Here is a 13,703-nt window from a genome sequence, read left to right on the forward strand (position 1 = left end):
TAAATTTACTTTTTTTCTTACCCTAGTCATTTCACACAAGGGAAACAATATGAATAAAGCAAAGGCATGACTGTTTCTTTGCAAAGAATGATTATTCTGGAGCACTGCTTGGGAAAACATCTGCTTATTTTTGCTTGGAGCACCATTAAACCAAGAGGTTCCCTTTTAGTGGTTAAGAGCAGAAATTGGATGTTGAAGGTGACAAAATAAATTTGAAGTTGTGATAGTACATCATGAGAAACGCTGGGCTGGAGGAAGAACAAGCTGGAATCAAGATTGTCGGGAGAAATATCAGTAACCTCAGATATGCAGATGACACCACCCTTATGGCAGAAAGTGAAGAAGAACTAAAGAGCCTCTCGATGAAAGTGAAAGAGGAGAGTGAAAAAGTTGGCTTAAAGCTCAACATTTAGAAAACTAAGATCATGGCATCTGGTCCCATCACTTCATGGCAAGTAGATGAGGAAACAGTGGAAACAGTGGCTGATTTTATTTTTGTGGGCTCCAAAATCACTGCAGATGGTGATTGCAGCCATGAAATTAAGACACTTATTCCTTGGAAGGAAAGTTATGACCAACCTAGACAGCATATTAAAAAGCAGAGACATTACTTTGTTAACAAAGGTCTGTCTAGTCAAGGCTATGGTTTTTCCAGTAGTCATGTATGGATGTGAGAGTTGGACTATAAAGAAAGCTGAGTGCTGAAGAATTGATGCTTTTGAACTGTGGTGTTAGAGAAGGCTCTCGAGAGTCCCTTGGACTGCGAGGAGATCCAACCAGTCCATCCTAAAGGAGATCAGTCCTGGGTGATGACATTCAAGGACTCATGTTGCAGCTGAAACTCCAATACTTTGGCCACCTGATGTGAAGAGCTGACTCATTTGAAAAGACCCTGATGCTGGGAAAGATTGAGGGCGGGAGGAGAAGGGGATGACAGAGGATGAGATGGTTAGATGGCATCACCGACTCAATGGACATGGGTTTGGGTGGACTCCGGGAGTTGGTGATGGACAGCGAGGCCTGGAGTGCTACGGTTCATGGGGTTGCAGAGTTGGACACGACTGAGCGACTGAACTGAACGGAGCTGGGAAAGTGAAAAATATGCTGGTGTGAAGAATATAGAATATGCTGGTGTGAAGAGTGAAGAATATACCCAGGCTGGTGGGTAGAGGGGAAAAAAGGGAGAAGTGCCTTTTTCTGGCCTGATGAAGTCTCTTATGTTTCTTTTGAAGCAGCAGAATCTGTGTGCCAGAAGGACTCCTATTCCCCCATCTTCTCCCTAGAGAGAACAGTGAACAGAATTTGGAGCACGTGGGATGAATGCTTGGCTATCACCTTCCCACGAATCCTTGCAAGCAGCCTCCTAAGGGAAGATGGCCTTACGATTCCAGTGTTCAGCTTGAACTTGTCAGCATGAATGGAGCTCATCCCTGTCTGGAAACACACTGTTCTCACACTAGGGACTCACCCCAACCCATTGTGCATATGTATGTGGTCCCAAAGGGGCAGGGTGGGGATAAGAGTGGGGGTGATGAGAGAGATGGAGGAGAATATATGGGTCAGTGCAAACTCACCATGCGTGCTTGGGAAACTTCTGCAACATACACAGGACCTACTAGTAGTGATTCCAGGATGTCACCTCATGGAAGGAGGTCACCTTGTCATTCTGTTGAAATGGCATTTCCTTAACAATTTTCACACATAACCCACTGGCCCCATTTGATACACAGAGTCAAATATATTGAGAACATGTCTCTTTATTGCTAATACAAGAACAGAGGAGGTATGGGTGGCATGGGCAGCATGGGCAGCCCAGGTGTCAGTGGCACCAGAAGAACCCATCTCCAGTATGGCTCCAGAACCCGGACGAGATCTTAGGGCACATCCATCAGGAAGAAGTAAAGGCGCCTCATGGCAGCAGGTGTTGGAGCTTGAACCACGGCTGCTCTCTCATTTCTCCGATTCTTGGCTCGCCTATTCTTAAACCAAACCTACAATCAGAGGGGAGAAAAGATTGGTTTAGGGTATTGAACAGTTAATGTCATAATACAAAAAACACAGCTTGCAACTTTATATGACATTGAGATTTCCAAGGGCATTAGGAGATGCTATTTCCTTCTTACTAAGGTACCTCAGGAAAATTAAACCACCACCCCCCTCTTTTCAGCTCATTCTTAATGAGCTCTGCTGTGGGCCCAGTTCTGGCATAAGCTTATTATTTTTATCTCTCTCCATGAAATTTTCATATTCTAATTTTTTCCCAAGTATTGGATGCAGGTTTAGTTTATGAATCATTGTACTGGGTCCTTGCTATTGATAAAATGCCCAGTAACAGGATAAAGAATGGTCTCTATTCTGACAGCTGATCATCAGCCATCTGGCTACCTCCTGCCCTGTCCTCACTAGGGAGAGGGTCATCTTTTTGGGGGTGGATTTAGGCATGGTAAGTAGTGGATCTGTTTAAGGTCATACTGAGGGGAACAGCTCCCTATTTGAAAAGCCTATCTTTGGTATGAAGTAAATAATTAATAGGAAGGAACTTGTTGGATTTTTAAACAGATGGATGTCTAAGAGGTCATTAGTCCTCTGAAAGGTCTTGAGAGTTAGAAAGGTGGTCTGGCAAAGGAGCCCAGGGTGGGTTGTGACTTGTGTCACCAGGAAATGAGAGTTGCTGAAGCTCTGGACACTGCCTTGATATTTTAGCCTGTAGTGTTAAGTTGAGATCAACTCAACCCAAGTTAACAAAGACCCTTGAAAACCTTAGGCCACCCAAGAGTGTAGGGGAAAGAGGCATACCATGGTCACCGTTGTCAATTCTGCATGTTCCAACCTACCCCACCCTACAAACCTTCCTGGGCTCGGGACCAAGGCAGCTCATTCTGCTCTGGCTAGAGTTCCAGGATCCTGGACTGGAGCCGCAGGTGTCCAGCATGGCAGGTTATCCTAGGCGCTGCAACTCAACCAGGAGGTCCCAATCCCATCCCTTATTCTTAAGGCAAGAAGGTGAAACAGGCATTTTTGGAAGATAGTGGACAACAATGAGAGCAAGGGATGATTAAATGGCTCCTCCCTAAATATCTGCCCATTATATATTAATATAGATTTTTTTATCAACATGGAACACTCTCTAAGCAAGCTATATTATTAATGTGAAGAACAGTGTGTGTATAGGATACTATCATTTATATTTTTTAAAGAATATACACATAATTGCCTTTATATGCATTGAATACTTCTGTTAAGATTTATACGAAACCACTTTGCTGTACACCTGAAACTAACACAACAATGTAAATCAACTCTACTCCAATAAAAACTAAAAAATAAGATTTATATGAAGCAAAGAATGGTTGCTTTGGGGAGGAGAACTACTGTTGGAGGGCTAGTTGAAAATTAAGTCTGTCTACTATTTTTGCAAACAAACCAACAAAACTGTCAGACTTCACTGTCTCTCAATGTCCTAGTTAATGGGGGTTGACACTGTATTTCAATCCTTTTGAAAGTTCCCAAACTGTAAAGTTTAAGTGACCCAAAGGGCCCTCTTTCCCTTCCTGAGACCTCATTTTCATTCTTCCCTCTTAGGATTTGCAGTCTCTCTGCTGCATGGATAGCCTAAACCAGGCTGGTGTAACAGGGCTCATTTTGAGCAGGGAGGGGCTCTAAATGTACCACCAGTGGTCAAATCTCTGTAAACAGAATCAAAGCCCAAAGCTGGTTGTGTCCTAGGCTCAAATTAGGTCTGTATTTCCAATACTGGTTTCACAAAATAGCTCTATTTGCAAGTGAAAGGTAGAAAATTGTGTATTACTGAAAATTCATGCTGTATCGTTTGGAAATAGATGAGAATATTAAGTTTTCCCCTGATTTGTTTGTCATATTGTTTGTCATATTCTCTTCAGAATACCACCAAAAGAGGACCATGTAAATCTGGTGAGGGAGAAAGCAAATCACTAAACTTTAAGTTTTTCTTTTCTTCTACAAATGCCTGGGCAACTTGAGAAAGTCTTCCTAACCTCCTTCTAACCTTTCCGACCTGAGCCAGGCCTGTGGGCCCAGGTTGGGGCATTAGGATGCCGATACTCAAGAGGCTGACTGTTGGGCTGCTTTTCAGACACCCCGCCACCAGCTCTGCAGCGCCGATCCCTGGCTCGCGCATGCGCTCTGTGGCAAAGCTAATCAACTCTCGTCCTGATTTTCTTTTCTTTTTGGGCAAATAAAGCTTTGATAAAAATTATGGTGTTTTTTGGTCACCTTTTGATCTCAAGACCTACAAATTAGTTATCACTGCCTGAGGGAATGAAAAGTGTTTGAAATTAATATAGCTAGGAATCTACCCTGACATGAGGGCCACCCACCCCTCACTAAACAAATTCCATAAAACTTGCCTCTTCAAAATAGTCCCACCAAGGAGAAGGCGAGTGTAGGATGACATGAGAGACTAGCATTGAAACATGTGTATTACCATATGCAAAATAGATGACCAGTGCAAGTTTGATGCATGAAGCAGGGCACTCAAAGCGCATGCTCTGGGACAATACAGAAGGCTGGGGGGGGGGGGGTGGAGGTTCAGGATGGTGGGACACATGTACACCCATGGCTGATTCATGTCGATGTGTGGCAAAAACCACCACAATATTGTAAAGTAATTAGCCTCCAATTAAAATAAATTAATTAAAAAAATAGTCCTACCAAAATGGGAAAAACATCCTTAGATGTTAGAAATTCCTCAAGAGAATACTCACTTATACATTTAGTAGATTCATAATGTTGAATTTGTGTAGTATCTGTATTTCTTCTCTAACCTTTTCATACTTCTTGGGTCAATTAATATTAATTCAATATTATTCTTTTTGCTGTTTTATTCTTTAGACAAATTTCCAAAGTTTGCAAACTTTCCCCCCATTCTCATCTTAATGTGACTATTCTAGCAATGCTTTCAGATTGACACATCCAAGTATTCTAGAAAATTAAAATTTAGGGCCGCCACTCTATACTGCCATCCCAAACACTTAAAAACAAAAGAAGGAGGGCCAGTCAATTAGACTTTTAAACTATCTTCCCCTATCAGTCTCAGCATTTATTAGTCACTCACATAGTGTGTTCTGTGGATAATTACTCCCTCACCCTGATATTTATCAATTCACTCATTTAGCAAAGAGTTTATGCCTGCTTTTAAATAATTTAGTACAATTGAACCCTCTTACAACCTGCTCCTCTGTATATTAATTTGAATACTTCCAAAGTCAGTCTGAGCCCCAACATGACTCCACACAGAAGTGCTCCCTAGAGGATACCACTGTTAGGAGTTGAACCTTACTAAATATACACATATACATGTATATAGATATACATATCTATGTTTGTAAATATATATATATATTTAAATTTTATATACAGATTAGGGAAAGCATTTCGTTGTTTCTCTTCCTTTAGGAAATCATGTTCCCTCTGGTATCAGGAAATATGTATAATCTGGAGTTTGCTACCCACAAAGACTACTAAAATCAAGACTTATTTGCCGACATAAAAAAGACAACATGAGAGTATTGAGAGTATTCAGGACAAGGTGTTCAAATCCCCAAGTCAATTTTAGAAAAAGTTTTTTTCAGGCTTACTGACCTGCACTCTGGTGTCAGTCACACCCAAGCGTCTCGCAATCTCCCTTCTGAGGAGAGAAAAACACAAGTGTTTAGTATTTGAGTTATAGACAAAATGAAATATATAGATATGTTTTATGCTTGTTTTAAAATTTGTATTCTCCCAAGACCTCTCTGAAAGAATAGCAGTTATCAGGGACTGGGAGAAGGGGGGAATAGGCTGTTCCTATGTAATGGGTTCAGAGTTCCAGTTTTGCAAGAGGAAAAGCATTCTGGAGGTGGTTTCATGGTGATAGTTGCACAATAAGAATGTACTTATTTTAATATCATGGAAGTGTATGCTTAAAAATGGTAAAGGGGTTTCCTTCGTGGCTTAGTGGTAAAGACTCCGCCTGCCAATGCAGGAGAAATGGATTTGATCCCTGATCAGGGAAGATCCCACATGCTACGGAGCAACCAAGCTGGGCCACCACAACTACCGAGTCTGTGCTCTTAAAGCCTCGGAGCTGAAGGAACTGAAGCTCAGGTGCTGCAAGCTACTGAAGCCAGGGGGCGCCCTAGCCCACGCTCCGCCGTAAAAGAAGCCAGGGGGCGCCCTAGCGCATGCTCCGCAGTAAAAGAAGCCAGGGGGCGCCCTAGCCCACGCTCCGCACCACGGAAGTGAAAAAAGCCCGCGCAATGAAAAAACCTGCGCAACGAAAAAACCTGCGCAATGAAAAAACCTGCGCCACGAAAAAACCTGCGCCAACGAAAAGCCCGCGAACTGCAACTGGAGAGTAGTGCCCTCCCCCACCCCCCTGACTCCACCTTTAGAGAAAAGTCCTATGCAACTAAAACCAAGTTCAAAGATATATAAATGAAAATTTTTAAATGGTAAGATAGCAAATTTTATGTGTATTTTACTACAATAAAAATTCAGAAAAAAATAAATATATTAGTTTTATAAAGCATAAAATGGTTAAAAGATTTGAATAAGCACATTAAAAGACGTTCAACATCACTAATCAACAGGGAAATGCAGATCAACATCACAGTGAGATACCACTTCACATTCAATAAGACGGCTAATAATAAAAAAACAGAACTCCAATAAAAAAACAGCTCCAACATGGATGAATACTGAGGACATTATACTAGGTGAAATAAACCAATTACAACAAGACAAACATTGTACAACTCCACTTATATGAAGCACCCAGAGTAGTGAAATTCATATAAAGAGAAAGTAGAAAGAAACGTGGTCCTCAGGGGCTCGACGGGGTGGGGGAGGGGGGTGGTGGCTTGCCTTCCACATCCAGTTTTAGTTTTGCAAGTTAAAAAATTCTGCAGCTTGCTTGCCCAACGATATTAATATCCTTAACACTAATGAACTGGACACTTAAAATGTTAAAACAGTAAATCTTATGGTTACAGACATTTTTCCACAGTTTAAAAAACCACCACCACCACGGACCACTTTCCAAACCGAATCCACGTAACTAAGGCATTCCTACCCCCACCCCCATCCCGGGGTACAGGTTGATTTTGTGGCTTTGGAAGGGAAGGAACAGCCCCGACAGAGGGATAGAGGAGGCTGGAAATGAGCCCAAACCCACTGGGACCCAGCGCTCCCAGAGCCCGCCACGTACCTGGTGAGAAGGTCCGGGTACTCGGTCTCCTGGAAGAGTTCCTCCAGCTCCCGCAGCTGCATGGCCGTGAACTTCCTGTGCTGTCTACGACGGCGCGGCGGGCCCGCCTGCTGCTGCGCCTGGACGACAGCCGCCGCTAAGCCTGGCTCCTCGGGTGGCCCCTCAGCTGGCCCCTCAGCTGGCTCCTCAGCAGGCTGCTGCTCCGGCTCCTGGCCACCATGGCGACCCTGGTGGTTCCAGACGGCTTCTTGGTTCCAGTAGCCTAGGCTGAGGAGGTTGACGTAATTCACGCCACCCACGAAGGCCAGACGACCTCCTTGCACCAAGTAGCCTTCTCTGCCTTCTGGCCCTTGATCCTGCTCAAATTCAGGTCTCACATCCAAAGTGCAAGCTCTCAGGCAGTAGGGCCCACACTGGTGGTCCCCGGCCAGAGACTCCATGGCTGGTGCGCCGTGGAAGCTCGCTGCCTCGAGGAACTCTGCTGAAGGCAGAGAGCCCGAGACTGGCGCTCGGGCTTGGGCGTGGTACAGTATATAACGGTTTGGGCTGGGTTCACCCCCCACTCCGCGCTCCACCTTGAACGATCGCTATTGGCTCTCTTTTGACCGGGAGTCACTGGGGGTGGGATTTGCTTAGGCGCGAAAGTGACTGGGGCGTGGCCCCCAAAATGGAGACACCCAGGGATAGCAGTGTGCTCGTGGGGGCATGGGTATTGTGGAATTGGGGCTTTGGTTTACAGTTCAGTTCACTACTCCCCACTTGCAGAGTGTCCACCCTGAGGAAGGGGCTATCCTGGGTAATGCAAGTTGATTTTGAGGGGAGGAGTAGGGGAAGGGTGGGAGTCATGAGACCTCACAGTAACGGCCGGAGCCCTTGTGGGAAAGTTTGCAGACTGTTACAGGGTCCAACCTTTCATATTTGGCAGCTTGCACATGCCACGGGCTAGTGATTAAGGTGAAACAATTAACTAGGGTACTGCTTGCTCTGAGCGTCTCCAGAGCACACCATGTTCCTGCCGTTGTTGCGAGCAAGATCTCGCAGCTGGACTGCAAAGGATTCTGGGACAGATAAGCTCTGCAAGAAACTCCCTACAGTTGAGAAAATTCAAGCACTCCAGGGTTTTAGCAATGTATGCACATCAGAGTGCAGGTGTGCACCACAGTCCCGGGCTTAGTGTATCCAAGAACGTTTGCCTTGCACGGGCTTAGAACAGCACAGTGCAGTACGCATCTGCTGCTGTGCTCCGGCTCAGCGGCTCTGGTGCAGGTCTTCTGCACAAATTCAATCCGTCCTGTGCTGAGCTCCTATTGTGAACCCAGGTGAATTTCCCCCTTCCCCCCTCCGTTTCACTAGGAATAGCATTCCAATCTCTTGCTTAGGACAAAATTACATTTTATTTATTGTCAAATAAAAGAGATCCAGGTCAGATTGAGAACTCTATGGTTCTCCCTTCAAGTTGTGTTTTGTAGATGCTCTGGGAGCTGTTAATATCCTTAATATTCAAAATAGCTTCTCATAATGGGCCCTATGCTTAGTATCGTATATGATTTATCTTCTTTTTACCGTCACAACCACCATTGTCTTCAGCATCCTTTTATGAAAGAAATTTAATTGTTTTTGTGGGATCACAGGGCTTAAGCACCTCATTTACTGTGCCTGATAGGTAAGTGGCCCCTGCCTCATGTTTCTGGAGGACGGCTAAGAAATCATCTAAAAGAGGGCGATTGAACAATTTACTTTAAAAAAGACGTCAAAGGATGGCAATCCTACAGCCTCCCTGACTTTAACCAAGATATTCCATCCTCAGACTAACTCTTGCTGGATTATGCAGGCCTCCTCATCTCTTGGCTAGATTCTCTGTGATGAATTTTTGGCCTTGGAGCAGTTATTACATGAGAGACCTACACAGATTCTCCTCATAGTTTGCATTAGACTAGCTAGGACATCTGTGACACTTCAGGGGGTGTGCATGCTAAGTCCCTTCAGTCATGTCTGACTCTTTGCCACCCTATGGACTGTAGCCCTGCCAGGGTCCTCTGTCCATGGGATTATCCAGGCAAGAATACTGGAGTGGGTTACCATGCCCTCCTCCAGGGCTGAAGGTGTCCTCCAGTGTTATCTAACCTCCAGTCACCCATGTATCCCAGGTAACTATTGCCCTACAGTCATGGTAATATTTTTATTTAAAATTCTAAAGTTAAATTTAATATAATGTTAATTTTTAAATTAAAAATTAGAAATGGAGCTGCATTCTAAGCAAAGGTAGATGGGAATCATGATCTGATGGAACCAATTTATGAAAGCAACTGCTCTGGAGCCAGAATGACTGCATGCATCTAAACCCTAGCTTTGTTCATTCACAGGCAACCTGGCTAATCTGGTGAGCTGCTTATTCTTTGCCTTGGTTCAAGTATCTTTAAAACGAGGATAACAATTATAACTACCAAGTGAAACGAGGTGTTGTGAGGATCAATAGAGGTGGGAATAATAAAACTTCACGAATGACCACACATTTCCTACTTCAATCACTTTTATATTTTTTTAACGAGGGCCCCACATAGGAGGTTAGGTGAGGAAGCTAAGAGTCAGACAGGTGCATGCCTGGCCCACAACACATGGCAAGTCAGGCTTTGGCCCTGCTCTCCTGATTGCCTCCTTTACATTACTGGTGGTGTTTTTTTCTCCCCATAATGTGTATTTCTTCCTATTTTCTTTTTTTCCCCCCATCTCATTTTTTTCCCTCCTTCCTCTTTCTTAACTGAGGATAGAACCCAAGGATCACATTTAGCCCAGTGGGTGTCAGTCAGTTAATGGGGCAAGTGGTCAAGTCCTGGTGTGCTGATGCCCTGGATGCTGCAAAGGGCAGGGGCCTTTCTCTGCTCTGAATCACCATGAAAACTGCCGTCTCCAGCATTGTCTCTAGCGAGCCACTGACTCAACTGGTCTGCCTCTCTATTTATTTTTTATTTCTTAAAACACTATTTTATTTTTTTTTAATATTTATTTATTTGGCTGCACTGGGTCTTAGTTGCCACATGCAGGATTCTCCATCTTCATTGCAGCATGCAGGATCTTTTAATTTCGGCATATAAACTCTTAGCTGCAGCATGTGGGATCTATTGATCATTTCCCCACTAGGGATCTGAAGCTGAGCCTCCTGCCTTAGAAGCACAAAGTCTTAGCCACTGGACCACTGGGGAAGTCCCTGCTTCTCCATTTAATGTGCCAAAAACTTAAAAAAAAAAACCAAACAAATAACTAATATCTGTAAATATATGCAGAAAGTTTAAAAAAGAATAGAACAGCACTTCAGAGTACATACTGTCTTCCCCAAAATAAAGGGTATATAAGTTGTCCACCCTTAGAAAGTGTCTCCACGTCTACAGACTCTAGGGTTTTTCTTTGGGATTTGGCTTACTGGGGGCAGGGGTAGGGGAGACTGTGTAATTATGAATCTGTATTATGCAGAAAGAGGCCCACATAGACTAAGCTTCCTGATATCCTGAATCGTGAGTGGAGGCTTAAAGCCAGTATGCCCTCACTGTGAATCTCCCTACATTGCCCCTCTTCACCTTTTTTCTCCCTAGGGCCTAATCCTGTGCTCAAAGCCCTTTGCTTGTCTTAACAGCATTCCATTTTGCCAACAGAATGGGTCTCTCTTGCCTAGTCAAAGGTAATCAGTCTCAAACTAGCAGATTCTGCCCAGTGTTTATTTTCCCCTGAAGGTTCTTCTAACTTATTTAAAGGCTTCTATCACTACTTAATCAAAGATGAGGCTTTCAGAACATCAGAAGGCCTAGGCTAAGAATCAACCAGTTCTGAGTATTGGACAAGTCCCTTATTTTTCTGGACATTGAGCCAGATCAGATGTTTACAAAAGATTAGTTCTTAGGAATTGTCCAGGTGGACTTGAAATTCCACAATTCTATCCATCTAGGATCACAGCAAACTATTTCCTTTTCTATAATCCTATTAACACTGTCCCACATACACCACTAAAATACCTTTTGTCCAAAGTGATAAATCTTTGAAAATGGGCACAAAATGGGCACACTACCCTTGGGTAGTGCTTACTATGCACAAGGCATTGTTCTAAGTGCTTTCCAAATATTAGCTCATTTTTCCTCATTACAGTATTAATTGGGAAGGACCCCATGTAAGCATTCTTGGGGATACTAAGCACCAGGCAGGGGTTTACAGTTGTACTCTGACATGGATTCATCACCAAAACTCTGGGCACTTGGACTTTCTCAAGGGGTGCATTTGGTTTCTGGCAGAGTACATCTGAACACCCAGAGTGCTGGACAAACCCCACCCCAAGATCCTGCTCTCAAAGCTCCAGGTAGCACGAGGGCTTTGATTTCAGCATCACTGCAAATACTCAAAGCAAGCAGGCTCCAACAAATCATTTCTATTTAGTTACTATCTCTTTTAGGATTACTAGGGCTTCCCTGGTGGCTCAGGCAGTAAAGAATCTGCCTATAATGCAGGAGACCTGGGTTTGATCCCTGGGTTGGGAAGATCCCCCTGGAGAAGGGAACGACAACCCACTCCAGTATTCTTGCCTGGAAAATCCAATGGACAGAGGATCCTAGTGGGCTACAGTCCATGTGGTCACAAAGAGTCAGACACGACTGAGCGACTAACACTTTCACCTTTCTTTAGGATTACTGGCTGTAAGGTATGGAGAGCTGGGTTGAAAGTCACCTCCAAACTTCTCCAAGACTAGAATGAAATCTCCCCCTCTTTCCTCTGTGTGCCCAAATCAGCTTGTAAAATCAAGTAGACCCCCTTCTTCTGGGCAGAGACCCCACCAAGTCTGAGCTCCAATATTCATTCAGAGCCCCATTCAGTGCACATGCACACACTGCCCCACACACCCTTCTACTTTCTAAACTCAGGACTTCGTGGATCAGAAACCTTCTGATGGCTTTGTAAAATTTTGTGCATATGTGCTCAGTTATGTCTGACTCTTTGTGACCCCTATGAACTGTATGTAGCCTGCAAGTTTCCTCCGTCCATGGGATTCTCCAGGCAAGAATACTGGAGCCATTTTCCTCCTCCAGGGGATCTTCCCGACCCACAGATGGAACCCACGTCTCCTGCATTGGCAGCAGGACTCTTTACCACTGAGCCACCTGGGAAGCCTGATATATATATGTGTGTGTATATATATATACACACACATAGTGCATTGATAAGATATGTTATAAAGAGAATGTTGTTAATAAATCTTGTCAGTCTCAAAAATTTTTAAATTATATTTTATAAATATATATAAATAATGTATAAAATATTTATAAAATGAAATTATATCAATATACCATATTTTATATCTATATTTTAATTTATATAGATATTGAAAACATATATATTTAAATAGTTTGATAATTATATAACTATGGTAAAGAATCCACCTGCAATGCAGGAGACCTGGGTTTGATCCCTGTGTGGGGAAGATCTCCTGGGGAAGGGAATGTAACCCACTCCAGTATTCTTGCCTGGGAAATCCTATGGACAGAGGAGCCTGGCGGGATACAGTCCATGGGGCCGCAAAGAGTCAGACACAACTGACAGACTGCATAACAACAACAACACTAAGTTGTTGATAAGTTATAAAATAATGTTTGGGTGTAATAGAGAGTGGCTGAGTGCTGCTCCTAGCATGTGTCCCATACTGTGGGGCTTCCTCGGTGGCTCAGACAGTAAAGAATCTGCCTGCAATGCCAGAGGCCTCGGTTTGATCCCTGGGTGGGGAAGATCCCCCTGGAGAAGGGAATGGCAACCCACTCTAGTATTCTAGGCTGGAAAATTCCATGGACGGAGGAGCCTGGAGGGCTACAGTCCATGGGGTCACAAAGAGTCAGACATGACTGAGTGACTTTCACTTAAATATTTATATATGAATTATATTTATATTATATAAAATAAAATTCTTTTTAAAAAACGTTTACATCATTTAATGTCGGCTAATTGCTGTAACAGACCTCAAAATTTATAAGATGCAAATAAGAGAGAAGTTTACTTTTTGCTTATGTAACAATACTAGTCTGTGAACAGGTGAGCATGGTGTAAAATAATATAAAATTCTTTAGAATATATAAGCCTGAGGCTGAACCTGAGGTCGACACTCTGCCTACTGAGACCAAACACCCCAAGAGACCCCCCACTTGGCTTCTGCTTACACCTCTGGAGTGACCAGGCACTACCTGAGGACTCAGCACGGAGTCTCCATCCACAGCCCTGAGCACAGGGGACTCCCAGCCAGTGCAGCCGAGATGAAACCGGATGCGCGTCCCGGAGCTCTGGGAAGAAGTGCACGGTCAGTGCCTGGACGGTGACCGGCGCTTTTCAGAACTCCAGGGAACGACCTTTCCCTAGGGCAGGGAGGGGACAGGACGCAGAGCTCCTGCCTCTGCTGCTCTCAGCTCAGGGCTCGCATGCCTGCTCCTGCCCTTGAACCCTAGCATCCAGTGCC

General features: G+C 44.0%; 1 protein-coding gene across 1 annotated transcript; it reads right to left on the bottom strand.

Moving 5' to 3' along the window:
• Positions 1-1,739: 1,739 nt before the first annotated feature.
• On the bottom strand, positions 1,740-7,930 carry LOC122435829 (rhox homeobox family member 1-like). The gene is made up of 3 exons (XM_043459914.1): positions 7,226-7,930; positions 5,620-5,665; positions 1,740-1,991 (listed from the first exon to the last, which is right to left on the bottom strand). Exons 1-3 carry the CDS (start codon positions 7,663-7,665, stop codon positions 1,875-1,877), a joined length of 603 nt encoding a protein of 200 aa, XP_043315849.1. The 5' UTR covers positions 7,666-7,930; the 3' UTR covers positions 1,740-1,874.
• Positions 7,931-13,703: the final 5,773 nt, after the last annotated feature.

This window comes from Cervus canadensis, chromosome X, assembly GCF_019320065.1.
Source record: "Cervus canadensis isolate Bull #8, Minnesota chromosome X, ASM1932006v1, whole genome shotgun sequence".
In the NCBI taxonomy this organism is placed as follows: domain Eukaryota; kingdom Metazoa; phylum Chordata; class Mammalia; order Artiodactyla; family Cervidae; genus Cervus; species Cervus canadensis.